The sequence below is a fragment of the Trachemys scripta genome, chromosome 9 (assembly GCF_013100865.1).
Source record: "Trachemys scripta elegans isolate TJP31775 chromosome 9, CAS_Tse_1.0, whole genome shotgun sequence".
Lineage (NCBI taxonomy): Eukaryota > Metazoa > Chordata > Testudines > Emydidae > Trachemys > Trachemys scripta.
In genome coordinates, this window is record NC_048306.1 from 83,163,278 (window position 1) to 83,179,324 (window position 16,047).

Here is a 16,047-nt window from a genome sequence, read left to right on the forward strand (position 1 = left end):
TCACTGGCAAAGTGTGTGTTGTCCCACATGTATTGGTGGCCCATAGAGAATGACAATCTATTATTGCTGTCAGCTCCTCCATTAGTTCAAGTGGCAGAGTTCTAAACTTTCCAACCCGCCAGTAACCCATGCGGGTAGTGAGGAAGAGTGGCCTCCCTCTGAGGCAGAGGGGGAGGCACCACTCTCTGAGCCCAGGTGGGTGGAGCCACGCCATGGCCACCCCTCCCACTGGAAGTTAAGAAGCAGGATAGGAAGTCTAAAGGGTGGGTCTGGGAGCTCAGGTTGGCTACAGCTGCCAGAGGAGACAGATGCCTTTCGCCCGCTCCTGAGGCTGGAGATCGAAGAGAAGCCCCGGTGAGCTGAGGACTGGCCAGAGCTGCTGAAGCCACCAGCCAACTGAAGCACTGAGGAGTTGCTGGGACTGCTGCTGGCTATCTACCCCAGGGAGATGGAGAACACCCATGGATCTAGGCACACCCCAAAGGGAGGAAGTGGCCCAGGGACAGCCGACTCCAGTCTGGTTGCATTGCTGCCTGAAACCCAGTCAATGTGTTGTGGCTGGATCCCCGCTGACCCAGTGGCAGAACAATCCACCCCTGCAGGGTGACCACATGGTGCCACATGATGGAATTTCTGTATTTTCAGTTTGCTTTTCTAAAAATCTAGGAAATCACACACAAAACCCCCCTCTACATTAAAAGAACATTATTCATGTTGCAAAGTCAACCACTCAAAGATTAGGAAATTAGAAAATTATCTAATTATCATTAGAAAATGATAAAAGTAAAAACTATTCTAATGCTTAGGCACAAGGGGACCAAATGAAGGTTGCACAAGCAACCTTCATTCTGGTATTTCCTAACTTCTGAATGCTTGACTTTGTAACCTTAATTTTCTTTTAACATAGATTTTCTGTGTGTAACATTTATTTATAAATATTAGACATCAGATTTAGACCCCTTTTGAAGTTGTGCTCTAAAAGAAGAGAAAAGCCATTTATACACAAAGGAGAGAAGGAAGAAAAAGAAGTGGAAAAAGAAAAAAAAAACTCTCAGTAATTTAGATAGTAAGAGCAAGATCAAGTTTTCCCCAAACAAAATCTGTTTCAAATAATTATATGGAATGATCCCAATATATTTTCAAAAGTACAAGAAGACTAACAAATAGAAAATGGGCAAGAACTATCAGATAACTGTGTATTGTTGATATGTAAAACTATAAGTTCTCATTTATCCTCTATACTTATAAATAGTCCATGCAGAACCAAGTAAAAGGCCCAGAAGAATCCCTGTAATGTAGGGGAGTTCTCCACTGGAGTAGGGATGGCAGAGAAGTCCTATGAAGACATCTGGTACAGTTCCCAGCATAGGATGTGTTCAATGGTAGGAAGTGAGGCAGCCGAGCCCATGTTGGGAGCCAGCAAAGAAGATCATAGCCTGTCAGCCAAAACTGACATAACTATTCAAGTTGTGCTGAGGGCTGGGTCCAGAATTTGGAGGTTGCAAAAGGCAGCTTAAAGCCACTTTTTGTCTTCCCCTCGACCCCTCCTCCCTCATCTAGGCTGTGCTGCTCAAAAGACAACTCAGAATTCCAGCCCACATTCACAAATACCAACTGTTAGTGGATACTAGAGTATCCTCATAATGGCCTTACCGAGACATGTTCAGTGAGATGGATGAGCTTGGGACAGCCTGAAGATGGGGTGATTAAAGGGGGAGGGAGAGACTGCAGGTGGGTGATATTGTACTGGAGGGGAGGAAGATCCTTGAGCAGCCATTCTGCCCCTGCTTCTCATTATTCTCCATGTCACTCTGTCCCCCAACTGTTCCCCCTTGAACCACTGTGCTCCCATTCAGTCCCCCTCACCTCTCTGCCAGAAGGGCTCCAAGTAATCTGGCTGCTGCTGCCTCCTCCCCACTTTCTCCTCCCTGGAGGCTTCATGACAGCTGGACACCAGCAGGGTGTACACTGAGAGCTGAGCAGTCGATTTCCATGCCATTAGTGCTGGTGTCACAGCAGCCCCCAATGGCTGGAAAGAGCCACTGCAGAGGAAACCTTGCTCTGTCACTGTAGCCCTGCTGAGAATAAAAGAGGCTGAAGCTAGAGAAAGCAGACATGAAATCTCACAGTACACTCCAGACAGCAAATTGCATTTTCTTATTTCCAAGATTACTAAAGAAGAGAACACATAAGAGTTCTGACTCCATCGAGATGCTGTTCCCTTCCCCTCCAGTAGCCCCGGCTTGGAGTTTGAGAAAGCTTGTACTCTACAGGAGGAGTCTAACACTGAAAACACTCCTAAGGAAAATGAAAGGCCCAAACAAATGTCAGATGACCTTAAAAACATTGCATTAAGGAATCCCATTTAAAAATTCTCTCGATGGTCCATCCAGTATTGTAATTAAAAGAAGGTAAGAATAATGAAGATAAACCACTTCAGGATTTTTTTAAAAAAAGAAAAAGTATTTGATGTGGCAGAGCCTAAGGGTTAACCCAGGATCTGCAGATGTCTTCTGCAGTGCCTATCAGTCAGCAGAACATGAGAGATTAATAAGTAGCTGGCGAAACAGCAGCTGGTATCAGCAGTAGTTATTGTAATCCCCTATTATCTCTCTGATAGCGCTAACAAATACTGGGCATGACAAGTTAAAAGGAAAAATGCAGCCATCTGATCTTTTAAACAAATTTAACACATAGGCCTGATGACATTTTCCTTTAGCAATGGATATGGAAATTAAATATTGTCAAGGTAATGACTTTGAGGATTCAATGAGCTCTGTTTAAAATACAATTTTAGCTCCTTTACTGAGGTTCATTCCTCACTAAGTTTTTGAGAAGGCCAATACATCAACCTATGCTACAAATAATGGGGAAGAAGCTGGTTCAGAAAGTGTAGCATTCACTATTTATGCAAGACTAATTCAGCACCACTCAAGAATGAAATCAATTCCTGTCTCCTGTAACTCTTCTGCAGTGCAGCACCATTTACCCAGAAAAAAACACATTTTTCTTGCTTGTCAGATTTGGGGATCATGGTGGATAATCAGCTAAACATGAGCTCATAATGGAACACGGTGCATAAAAGGGCTAATGTATCCTAGGATGTCTGAACAGGGGAACATCAAGCAGGAGTAGGGAGGTTAAATTACCTCTATATAGGGCACTGGTACAACCACTGTTGGAATACTGTGTCCGGTTCTGGTGCCCACTTTTCAAGAAGGATGTTGAAAAATTGGAAAGGATTCAGAGAAGAGCCATGAGAATGATTAAAGAATTAGAAAACATGCCTTATAATGATCAACAAAATAGACTGAGCTGCTTGAGCCTAACAGAGAGACGGTTAAGGGGTGACTTGATTACAGTCTATAAGTACCTACATGGGAACCAAAAATTTGATAACAGAGAGCTCTTCAGTATAGCCAACAAAGATATAACAAGATCCAATGGCTTGAAGTTAAAGCTAAATATATTCAGACTAGCAATAAGATGCATGTTTTTAACAGCAAGGGTGATTAACCATTGGAACAACTTACCCAGGGTTGTGGTGGATTCTTGAATATTTTTCTAAAAGGTATGTGCTAGTTTAACAACAGCTATTGAAGCAGCAATTAATTCAGGGAACTCCCATGGCCTGTGGTATGCAGGAAGTCAGACTAGATGGGCTCTTCTGGATTTAAAAATCCATGAATCAATTGTTTTCTATGACCAAGCTCTGTGAACCCTGGGTCTCTTGGTCCTTAGCTTTCGGAAAGGCAGGAGGTGTCCAAGTAGAAAACAAGATTTTCACGCCCAATCCTTCTCTCTCACAGTTGCCCCATCAATAGCTTCCAAATGGAAAGGTCAAAGGTTAACCTATCATACCCCTCCGTTCACTAGTCACTCAGTCTAGATTCTCTTCATCCAGCATGGGGCAACTGCACTAGCATAGAGAAAATGAAGTTTGACCATACAAGGAAAACTGATAGAGTGAGCAAGCTGGATGCAGGAATGGATCAAGTGGGAAAGTTCATAGATAGAAACTTTCTCTCCCTCCTTGGGATACCTGAAGAAGACAAAGGAAGTTGTATTTCATTAATTCTTGCACTGCAGAGGTAGGCTTTGTGAGAGGCATTGAGGGAATGCCAACATTTCTCTTTGGCTGTTTGGAGGGTTAGGCTAGAAGATAAGGAGGGAAACGTAATTAAGCTGGAAAGCAGACAACACCTTGGAAGAAAAACAGGACCAGTGCAGAGAACTAGTTTCTCTTTGTGGATGTTGCCAGCTGGAGGTCAGAGCTGCTAATTCCCCTTTTCTCATAACCAAAGTAATGGTCACTTGGAAGGAAACTTTCTAGGAGACAAAGTGAGGAGGAATGCATTTTAGTACAGTAGAACCTCAGAGTTACAAACAGCAGAGTTACAAATTGACTGGTCAACCATACCCCTCATTTGGAACTTGAAGTAGGTAAACCAGCAACAGCAGAGACCAAAAAAAAGCAAAAATACAGTAGAGTATTGTGGTAAACTTAAACTACTAAAAAAGTAAAGGGGAAGCTGCATATTTCTTCAGCATAGGAATGTTTCAAAGCTGTATTAAGTCAATGTTCAGTTGTAAACTTTTGAAAGAACAACCCTAAGGTTTTGTTCAGAGTTACGAACAACCTCCATTCCTGAGGTGTTCGTAACTCTGAGGCAAACAGATCTGAATAGAGGGCTTTTAGCGCTATGGTAAGGGTCCAGAAAGGGCCCTGAGGTAGGAAACGCCTTAGGACTCTGACCACTAAGGAGTTACACTCCATTAAGTAGCCTTTGAGGGCACTAAGGGCCAATACCTGCTCCCAAAGGATGTTAAGTCCTTTTTGAGCCACTCCTGAACAAATTCAAAGACTACAGGGAAGGAAAGAAGAAAGCAATGCCTACTGTGGAAAGAACCAGACTGCCACAAAATTGGGCACCTGCAGTGCTCTACTCCAGAGAGACTCTTACACTTCACAATAATTAATATTTATAAATCCTACAGAGGAACAAATATAAATGGTCAGCTTAGAAGAATCCTTCAGGTAAAAACATGCCTTGCTGGACAGTACTGAGTCTCTTGGTATATAACTCAAAGGAATCTCTATAATACATGAAATACAGCATAGAGTAGTTCTCTCCCTGACCCTACACTGAGATCAATATTTGATAGTAATTCTTTCCCCTCCCCCTACACCCAACAAAAAGCAGAGTGAAGGAAAGAATTGGCAGATCAGCAATACAATGAAACACACAGCTCCAACAAATGCCAAGAAAATGTCTAATTTAGGATTATTATTTTTTGTCTCTCAAGTTACGGTACTTATCAACTTGCATTAATATAAGAAACACCCTCAAAACATATCCTCTGGTAAGAAACACACAACCATCCAGTGTGCGCAGGATTAATGACAGATAGTAATTGCATTATTAATTGAAATAGCTATAACAGAATATAAACTTCATTAAACAAACTCAGACAGGCACTTTTATCAAACTGAAAAGCAGCAAATTAAAATCCATAAACAGAAAAAGCTAAAGTCCCCAATGTACCCTCATCTTCTGGAGCCATTATCACCACCATTTCAGTATGCAGAAAAACTATAAAGCAGCATCCTTAGGGAAAGGCCAGGTATAAGGCGTAAGTTGGGTCTCTAGACAGGAAAAAAACAACTATGTTTTATGGTCTCACTTTACAAGGTACATAGTCAAATTAAGTCATATTAAAACGATTTTCTTGCCTATGTTACCAATGCCTTCTGAGGTAATTGAATCCAAAGGCATTTAAACGGATAAGGGCCAAATTTTGTCCTCAGTTATACATATGCAACCCCCACGTAAGAAAATAGCAATTACATATTAACATCTGAGGGTAGAATTTGCCCCCTCCCCCTTTTTTGTTTTGTTTAAAACAACCTGTATGTAGGGCCTGACTGAGGTGGTGAACAGGGGTAGAGGGTATGGGGTATCCCATGCTCGCACTTCTCTGGGGGATTCTTTCCTCCATCCCCTTAAAGGGAGGAACAGAGACAGAATAAGGCTGGGCACATTCCTCCTTTCCATGTGGGTAGCTCCCAGCTGGGAACAGATCAGCAAGGAAGCCTTGTCCACAGCAAGGAGATCTGGGAAAGCCAAAGCTCAGAGACAGCTGCTAGCAGCAGTGAAATTCTCTATAGTTCTCCATAGCCTTCAATTTTACCCTCCAGATGAGTGGCACTTTTGTTTGTTTGTGTAGGATTGTTTGTCCTCCCCACTAGTGTTTTCCCCAGGAATTGAAATTAGGGGGGATATTGGAATATTCAGGGTGGGTGAGGACCAAAGAGGGTTGAGACTGTGAGGGCAAAGGTGGGCTGTATGGCACCATAGTAAAAACTGAAAAATGTTTCATGAACATTTTATTAGATTTAACTCATGTTTTAAAATCATCATAAAAAAATAATTAAAAGTTAAAAGTTGGCTACTCAAGCCTACTAGGAAGCACAACATTTACATCCGTCTTGGTTTCTTGCACTCTTTGGTGTCTTCTTGTGTGTCCATTACTTCCAGTCCTTCATGACATGCTCATGATCAGGCAGAAGGCGACTTCTTTCAGAACACAAAATTCTATTCAATGAGGAAAAAGAACACTCAACTGTAGCTGTTGTGACTGGGAGTAGCAAGAGATGAATTCCTACTTCTTTCATCCTAGGAAACATAGCAGAAAAATTGGGTCGAACCACTAATGATGATAAAGATGCTGAAGTTAAATCTTCATTCGTTCATCGTATGATATTCCACTCTGTGTTCAAATTCTCTATTCTGTCCTGATCACATGGCAACCCCATTGCTGGTAGTGCCTCACTCCACTCAACTGTCGGTGTTTTATAAGACAGGCATCTGTAAAAACTACGTGGAGGTTGATAGAATCCAGAAATTGCTATTGTAGATTTGTAAGAATCAAGTGTGTGTACTTTTTCAGCTGGGTTAACAAACACTTCTTGTCCTCTTCACTTAAGGAGTCAATATAAGTACCTTCATTAGTCAACTTCTGAACTGAAGTCTTTGCTTCTTCCAGTACATTTTCAATGGATATCTCTGATTGATCCAGGGGTAGCTTCTATTGCTGGACAAAGATCTACTACTGTTGTAGAAGATGCTTGGATGGCATTGTATAATGACCCAAGTGGTTTCAACAATAGACTTACAAGAGAGAGAATGGCAATAGTCTTTTCTGAACGTAGGAGCAAAAGTAGTCCAACAGCCTCACTACTTAGATTCGTCCTATCTTGGTGGATACTTTCCAAAGCCAGTAATAATGGTTGCAGTAATTTTAAGACAACAGCCAAGGATCGGTCATGAGAAAGCCAGCAGGTTTTCCCAGGTTGGACTAATTTGAACTTCAATCCCAGTGTATCTTCTATTTGTTTCCAAGACGTTCAGTCCTTTTGGACTCTTGCTGGAAAAAAAAATAAGAGTATAAAAAGCCATTACACTGATGGCTTTTTAATGTCTTTTGAAGATTCTGCAGCTTGTACTAGCACTTGCTGGAGTAGATGGCCTCTGCAGTGTGTATAGGAGAGATTAGGGTTACACTTTTCTCTGAGCAAAACTTGTACTCCATTATGTCTTCCAGAGACGTTTGTAACTCCATCAAATGCACAAGCAGCTATCTGTTTGGGGTTCAATTTACATGCATTTAACTCTTCTAAGATGTCACAGATGCAGCTGATGTGTCTTCTATAACCTGAACATCTAGAATGCATCTACTGGCCTACCATGGTCATCAATGACATACGCAATGACTTAATACTTGATGTCTATTTGCACTGGTGCATTCATCAGCCATACATGCACATATTTTGAATATGGTGAGAGAGTTCTTCACTTTTTCAACTGCTGAGTCTTTCACTGTTGCACCACATGCTTCTAGAGGGTCAGCTGATTTTTTTCAGAAAGATAGTGAGCATTTGCCAGTCTTGTTCAAAACCAGTGTCCAAGTTCAGGATTAACAAGTGACAATGCACTTAACATTGGCCTCCAGTTTGTAGTGTGTGGTATGATGCAACAGCCATGCTGGTTCACATAAACTGAGTTGTGTCTCCAGCATTCTTAACAGCCTCATTAAGTTTGTATAAAATTGGCTTTGACAGTGACTGGCTTATAAGGCTTTCTGCATGTTGATGCAGTCCAGAGGCATGGTGATTTGCAGCCTTTTCATATAGGTTGCCAGTATTGGTTTAGCTATTCTGTTCATCCCCTCTAAAGCACCTGGAATAGTCACTGTCAGAAGCCAGGCTACTAGGATAGATGGGCCCTTGGTCTAATCCAATATTGCCGTTCTTACATAAAAATAATTATAATAATAAAAAAGTTTAGTACAGAAACTTCCCAAGATAATGACCTCTTGAGGTAGCGATGTTGTGAGATAACGACCTTGGCAAATAATGCATTTTAAAAATCTTGGCCTCCTAAGAAATATATATTTATATAAGTTTCCCAGTCACAAATCTAGCATTCTGGAGCGATGTCACTAAAACATAGTCCAATGCTCTGGCCACTGTTGTTTGTCATGCCACTGTTCACTCTGCTCTGTCCCCAATGGCCCTGCACTGTCACCTTCTGCTGCCACTGACCTATGCGAGTCAGTCTCTTGCGGCTCCACACACCTCTCAGTGATTTCAGCTCTCAGCTCGCTGCTAGTGCAGGCTGGGCCGTCTCTTCCACAGAAACACTGTCCCACAGCAGGTCTAAGCACTTAGACCTGATTATCAGCGATTTCAGCTCTAGAGGTCACTTAAACCAAAAGACTCTCTATGAAGCCTAATCAGCTCTCTCTCTAAACAGGAGAGGGGGGCAGGTCAAATAGTGCCTGTGACTCTTAGGCAGAGCCCATATCACCAAGCAAAACACCTGAGCCCCACCTTCTCTCTCTTCACTAGGATATGGCATCCAAACCTCCTGCTTAGGGAGTGCAGTTCAGCTGAAGATGACCAGTGCTTAATTTGTAATGAAAGAGGTGCTGGGGCTCAAGTAAGTTTGTTGCTTTCATAACTGATGTGGCAAGCCCAGAGGTCCCAGGGCTATGAATTGCCCAGCCTAGAGGTGCCGGGGCTCAGACCTAGCAAGCCCTAGCACAAATTAGCACTGAGGGAGACCCCCTCATTCAGTCAGGCTAAGTACAGTTCTGCTGCCCTTTACTCATACAATCAGGATAACAACATTTCATGACCCCCACATTTAATACTTAGGTGATATGTGATCCAACGGCAGCCAAATTTGATCACCTGGACAACACAGCTGTCTGCTGGATACCTAGGCACTGTAGGTGTTCATGTAAATACAATCTGGCCCTGAAGCCTTTACATCCATCCATGGCTCATCACTAGCTGTCAGAGGAGAGCACATTCAGACCTTGCTTATAAATAATAATTTGAAATTATTAGGTAGGCCAATATAGCTGAAACAAATGTGCTGACATTGTCATAAATAACAGCTGTATGAGGAGGCTAATTTTTATTCAGACTTTTCAAACCCATTATGCTTTCTCGGGTACAAGTATTTTCTCATATATATATTATATGCTTTTAAAGTGTGTATTAATGTTTCAATTTCAATTCAAATTTCCAACCAACGACTAAATTGGCAACACTGCATGTAACAGGGGAGGAGGTGATGTTGGGGAAATTCAGGGGGCATGTACTCCCCCCCCAGGGGCGGTCTAGGGAAATCCCTGCTCCCCACACCTTCCCCAGACACTTCACCTGCCATCAATATTGGGTTGTATTGGCGTGTCTAAGCTATATGTTCACACCTTGGGAGGTAGGAGTTAAAATAGTAGTGTGCCTATCCTTCTAGATACTTGTATTGCCACTATCACTTTAGTATCCAAGTGGATGAGGCACAGCGAGATTAAGATCTTTCCCTGCCTAAAATCATGCAGGGAAAGAAAGGGATAAGGGGAAATAATGGGAGAGAAGGAAAAGAGGAAACAGACACTGAGGACAACACCAAAAAGAAACACAGGAAAACAAAAAGAAATTTACAATGGGGTGGAATAAACGGCAAGGAGAGAAAGGTGTTATGAAAGCAAGGGAGATGAAAGTTACACTTCCAAAGAATGAAAGTTGATTGAAATATGTTATCATTAAATAGAGCAGACAACACAATACATAACTGTTTAATTTCTTTACATCACAGGCCACGGAGGTATTTTCACTCTGACTGGTAGGTTTGGGCCTTAAAAATATAGCAGGTCAGATACAATTTTCAAGTCCTGATTTTCCTGATGTAATAGATGGAGCAACTAAGGCTAAGCAATTAAGTGATTTATCCAAGGTTACACAGATACCCTGTGGCAGAGCTAAGATTAGGATTCAGTACTCCAGCAAACACTTGGTCCTGAGGGTTAGCCACAAAAACATCATTCCTCTGTTATTTAAAAAATTGAGAATAAACCAGAGACAATTAGAATGGAACTATTTCATTTGGGTGAGTGAAACAATCAGTTCCATTGCACTGTAAGATAAAATAATGAATGAACTAAATAAATTCTGTTAGGTATCCCAAGTTCTGTTGGAGTGATGCTATACGTTCACTGACTGTAATAACAGACACATACTATGAACCTTGGGGTAATACCATTAAAGTGTATGTTGTAATCATCACATTCAGTAGTTTGTACTTTGTATATCAGACCACCACACTGTGCTATATCTAACTTAAGTAATTTCATCAGTAAGATTCTGAAAGATAAAGACATGACTGGGTTTGCTTCATACTGAAACTGAATGAGCAAACCCTAAAAAGTAAGACTGATGAAATGTTTAAACAACTTCTTTGTGTTATCGCTTCACTTTGCAATTTCTCACTATTTTAAGAGCAGACACAGCATGCATTAAATGTCCGTGATATCACACCAGAAAACTTCAAAGACACAACTGGAAATTATTCTGCCTTTCCAATAGAACCTCCCTGAAAGAGCTCCTGCTCTGAAGAGATAACAGCACAGCTTTGATTTCAAGCCTTTTGTATTGCTCAGTATGTTTGTATATTAAAGTGACACAGTCTGAAGTTTTCAGATTTCATAGCGAGTCTTGAGATGATGGAATGCACATTCCTTTATTGGAAACATGTAGCAAAGCAACTGATGGAATAGAACTTAACATTTTGGAAAGTTCCCACAAATATTTAACCTTTAGCTTCTAAAAGTTTGAACAGGAATTTAAATAGGGCTGAGCCAATATTTCTAAATAAGAAAAACAGGTTTGGCATTCAGAGAGCCCAATAAAATGTAGAGCCTGCTTTGTCAAGTGGTTAGGCAGCAGAATAGGGCAAAATTACCTGCCTTTCTAGTGAAGCAAGTGCTGGCAGTGACCTCAGAATTGCCACCTCTTTAATCTATGGAGCCTAGGCACGCATCGCGCAGCCAATCTGTTTTGAAATTGGTTTTGTGAGTGAAGGAAAGAGGGTGAAAGGCTGCCACTCCCACAGCACTGCTTTATGTGCACTCTGTGGAAATAAGTTCTATTCAGTTCTACTGCCACACACATCAATCACCATGATATCTGAGCATCTGAAGGTGAGGAGACATCATTATCTTTATTTTACAGAAGGGAAACTAAGTCACTGAAAGAAGTGGCTTGCCCTGGATCACACAGGAAGTTAGAGGCAGAACTGAGATCACAATTCAGATCTCCTAATCCAGAGCCCTAGCCAGTGGACTACACAGCCTCCCAATTAATTGGAAGGCCTTATACTGTGCTTTTATGAGCCTCCTATTAAAAACAACAAAACTGAACAAGGCAATACTTATAGGCCCATGATATTAGCTCTCAGCACCAATATCACAATTCTCCCATACTAATTGCTCCCCACACTCCCCAATCTGTCACCCAGCTCCTGACCCCTGACTTTTCCCTTCTATTCCATCTCACCTTCCAAAACTAAATATTAGGCAACAGTGTCTGCAATCATTTAAAATTCAGATGTTAAAAATGTTTTTTTAAAAAAAATCTACCTTTCCCACTTCATTCCTCTTAGCCAGTTGGCTCTTGACAAAATCTTAACCTTAGCCATTATCCAAATCATTTATGAAGATACTGAATAGAATTGAACCCAAAACAGATCACTGCAGGTCCCCACTCGATATGCCCTTCCAACTTGACTCTGAAGCATTGACAACTATTGATATCCTCCTACTGTGTCTTATAATGTAAGCTTTTTGAGGTAGGGACCATCTTTATGTTCTGTGTTTGCAGAGCACCTAATACACTTGGGGGTATTGGCCAAGCTCTCTGTCTCCTAGGTGCTACTGCATACAAAAATAAAACAACAACAATAGAATATTCAGTAGTATAACCCAGGACAGAGTTTTGAAGGTGAAGGGCAGGAAAGTTTGAACTTTATGAGAGTTGGAACCACAGTAAGTATTTAAGAAGGGATAAGCTGTGGTCAGAATGAAAAGGATGGAAAAGAAAATTGTTTTGGTTGCTGTGTCTGCATGGACTGGAATGATGGACTTGGGAGAAAGGGTCTCGAAAGTAGAAGGCTGGTGGTGTCAAGGAGAAAACAACTAAGAAATGGGCTAGTTTCTTGGCAATTGAATTTGAAAGATAGGGACATTCTGTAGAGGAAGCAGCACTACATTTTTACAAGGCAATGAGAGAAGAGTGTCTAAGAGGACCTCAGAGTTGTGAGAATGGTTGACAGGAATGCTGATGCTGATTTTTATGGAGAAGGGATAAAGGACAGGATCTGTGGGTGTTGAGAGAGTTGGGGTGGGGGGATCTGGAGGAAGAAAACCTTAGTTTTGAACACAACAAATGAAACATCCACAGGAAATGTTGGAAAGAGTCAGACACACATGGCTAGATGGAGAGTACAGGGGAGAAACTGATTTTGGAGCACTAACACTGAAACGGCAGTGGAAGTCACAGGAGAGAAAGATTGCCTACTGAACGAATTTGAAGTGAGGAATGAACAGAAGGGAGACAGGAGGTGCAACCTCAAAGTGGGTTATGATGGAGGGTCAGAAAAGTATGGAGAGAGCCAAGACAGCACACAGCCATGGAAACCCAGAGATAAGATGCAAGGTGGATTAAGTCAAATCAAAGTGATTTAAATCATTGATTTAAACATGATTTAAATCAGCAAGGAAACCTTGGTTTAAATAATCAATTTTAATCTTGTTTTATATTTGTACTTTTTAGTAATTTTCCTAAAGAAATGTTTTAATTGTTTTCAACCTGTTGATTTGCAACTCTGGCTCCAGATGACTTCCAGAAGATTAGTGGTTTGACTTTCTTTAAAACTTCAGCAGCACACATGTACTGCATGAATATTATTTTTTAATTTAATTTAAATGATCTTTATAATTATAGTATATTTAGGCCTTATCATAGATTGCTTTTACATGACATTTGGTACTTCTTTTTGCTAACCAGGAGGATACACTATAAACATTTTAATGCATTTATTTATGTCCCGCTGTCTGGATTGGCTCACGACTGTGAGTGCCTACCTGAGGGCAGACTGTCAAAAAAAGGGCAGACACTCCAAACTGGTTGTGTGTTCTATATGTTAGATTTCACCAAGTCAGTAACAAATGTGTGATATCGAGTGATCCTAGATCACTATAACAGTCTTACCATGGAGTCACAGACAGTCCCTTTAGACCCAATCTATCCAATCTATCTTGCCACTCAAACTGGGTTTAAAGTGATAAATGATCACTTAAACCAAAAATCAGACCACATTCAGAGTGGCTCCAGTCCCAAGAGACCAGTCACTTACCCCAGATTAATTGGTACCCTAGATGTCTTACAAAGATATTGCCTGTATCCAATCCTGTAATAAACTACTTAAAGATTATTAACTAGAAAAAAGGAATAAGTTATTTACAGGTTAAAGCAAGCAAACATATACACACAAATGAGTTACCATCTAAATCCTAAAAGTGACAGAGTTGAAGTCATCTGTCAATTCAGAGAGTCTTTCAGAGCAGCCCCGGAAGGCATCCCTGGGGATCTCTAGCTTCAATTTAGTCTCTGGCCCTTTAGAGTGCAATCAGCCAAAAAGATGAAAAATCTTCACATCAACTATTTTTATTTCTCTTTTCTAGCATTCAAAACAATGGGATGAGGCCTTCTGCACATACTCCACTACGAGTGTGATAGGGCCATTAACTAATTCTTTGTATTGCAATGATCCTTGATGGCCCATCTGATTTTGACAAGTTCACAAGTTTAGAGCAAGTATTTTCAAAGTTATAAAGCAAAACTTACATATTTTCTTATAGCATGGAATACAGACATTAAAAGTGAGATTAATGCATGCAGCAATTGACAAGTAGTTCATAAAGTCTAAACACTAAATACTTTCTTATAATACTAATACCTATTCTGAGCAAAACTAGATGATTTGGTCTGGTCTCTAGCTACAAGGCTGTCAGTTCTTAGCTAATGCCTGCAGTCTGGGCAAGAGCTGGCATCTGGCCTGCCGTTGTCACAATTCAGATTATTAATTTTTACTTTATTATGTTAGAAAATGATAGACCCCTTTCTTATTTACTAGATGATGATTTTTTTGTTTTAAACTTCAGATTTGCGTCAAGCTGCATTTGGATGGAAATTGGAATTCAATTAAAAATGTACAAAAACAGCATTTTAAAATTCTTATTTGTAAACAACAAAACTACCCTAAATGTGCTTGATATTTAAAAAAAAATTAAGCTTACCAAGACAAGTTTTGCATATAAAACTAACTGATTTATTAAAAAGGGAAGTATTATCTGTAGTTAAGAAATGGAACTGGTTATTACTGGTTACCATGTGCTTCGAGACTTTAGAACTAGTAGATCCCATCCACATTTTTAGTCATAGATTAGAAGAGGAAAACAAGCTTTCCTATTTATTCAGCTTCCAGTGAGCTAATCATTGAACTGAAGTAGTTAAACTAATTGAATTGAAGAAAATATTCTCTCTGAACCTGCAGCAGAGACTACTTCTGTCAAAAGCTGGTTTAGCATTTCATCAAACTCTGGCTCCAGATGCTTAGCCAGTGACTTCCACCAGTTTAGTGGTCTGACTTTAAAACTTCAGCGGTACACATGTGCTGCATGAATAGTTTAATTTAATTTACATGTTTTTATAATTATAGTAAATTTAGGTCATCACATAGGTTTATCAATTTAAAATTTAATTTTAAATGTTTTATTTTAAAAGGAAAACATTATTTAATTTAAATATTAAATCTGGTTTAAAATCAAGAAAATCCCATTTAAATAAAACATCCTTTTAAAAAAATTCATCAATTTTTATCCACCCTGATAATATGTAAAGGGAAAGGCACTGATTGAGGATATTAAAGGCAGCTTTCACTAAAGTAAATGGGAGTTGCTGGTGCTCAGTGCTTTTGGTAATCAGGTGCCTAGATATGGATTTAGGATTTTTAGGCACTCATTTTTTAAAATCTCTGGTGCTGTAGTTAAGCACACAAAAGATAATCCCACTGCCCCAAATCCTTCCGATACCCTCACAATACATTGCACCAAACTGCAGCTGCACACAATTTTCCCCAAAGAGAAAGAAAATCACGGATCGGAAGTTAATGCTGCTACTAAGAGCATCAGTAAATTCCAAGAGGTTTTCTGCAGGCAAATCCCCCAAGTTTCTGACATTATTCAGTACACTGCTCGACATCAGGGCACTGCATAAACCTAAAGCCTATTGATTCTCTCTTAACAGAGATTATCCCATTTTCAAAAACCAATTTTTATGAGAACAGCTTCTTTGGTTGGGATGATTGTTGACAAGAAGCTCTAAGCTAGGCTCCCATCAGAAGCAGGAACTTTGCACTAGAAAGTGATGGAAGGTAGCTGTGTAAGCTACAGAAGAAAACAAAATACTATGCCAATCCATCTCACAGTGTATATGCCAGCTCAATACTGCAAAGCCAGATTAGTTTGCCTTGCTTTTTGATTGAATCTTGAGTACTTTTAATCCACCCCATTACAGAAACAACAACAACAAAAGCTTCTACAAAATAAATACTAGATTGCATGATCCTCATAATATAA

General features: G+C 40.3%; 1 protein-coding gene across 2 annotated transcripts in view; it reads right to left on the reverse strand.

Moving 5' to 3' along the window:
- PPM1L (protein phosphatase, Mg2+/Mn2+ dependent 1L) overlaps positions 1-16,047 on the reverse strand; it is a 186,713-nt gene that overhangs the window by 79,465 nt on the left and 91,201 nt on the right. The window contains exon 1 of one of the 2 annotated variants that reach the window (XM_034781184.1): positions 1,867-1,956. The exons of the other annotated variant lie outside the window; for it this stretch is intronic. Coding sequence (XP_034637075.1) covers positions 1,867-1,941 — 75 coding nt within the window. The 5' untranslated portion in view covers positions 1,942-1,956. Of the gene's footprint in view, positions 1-1,866; positions 1,957-16,047 lie in introns of those variants that run through there. 2 annotated transcript variants of the gene reach the window in all.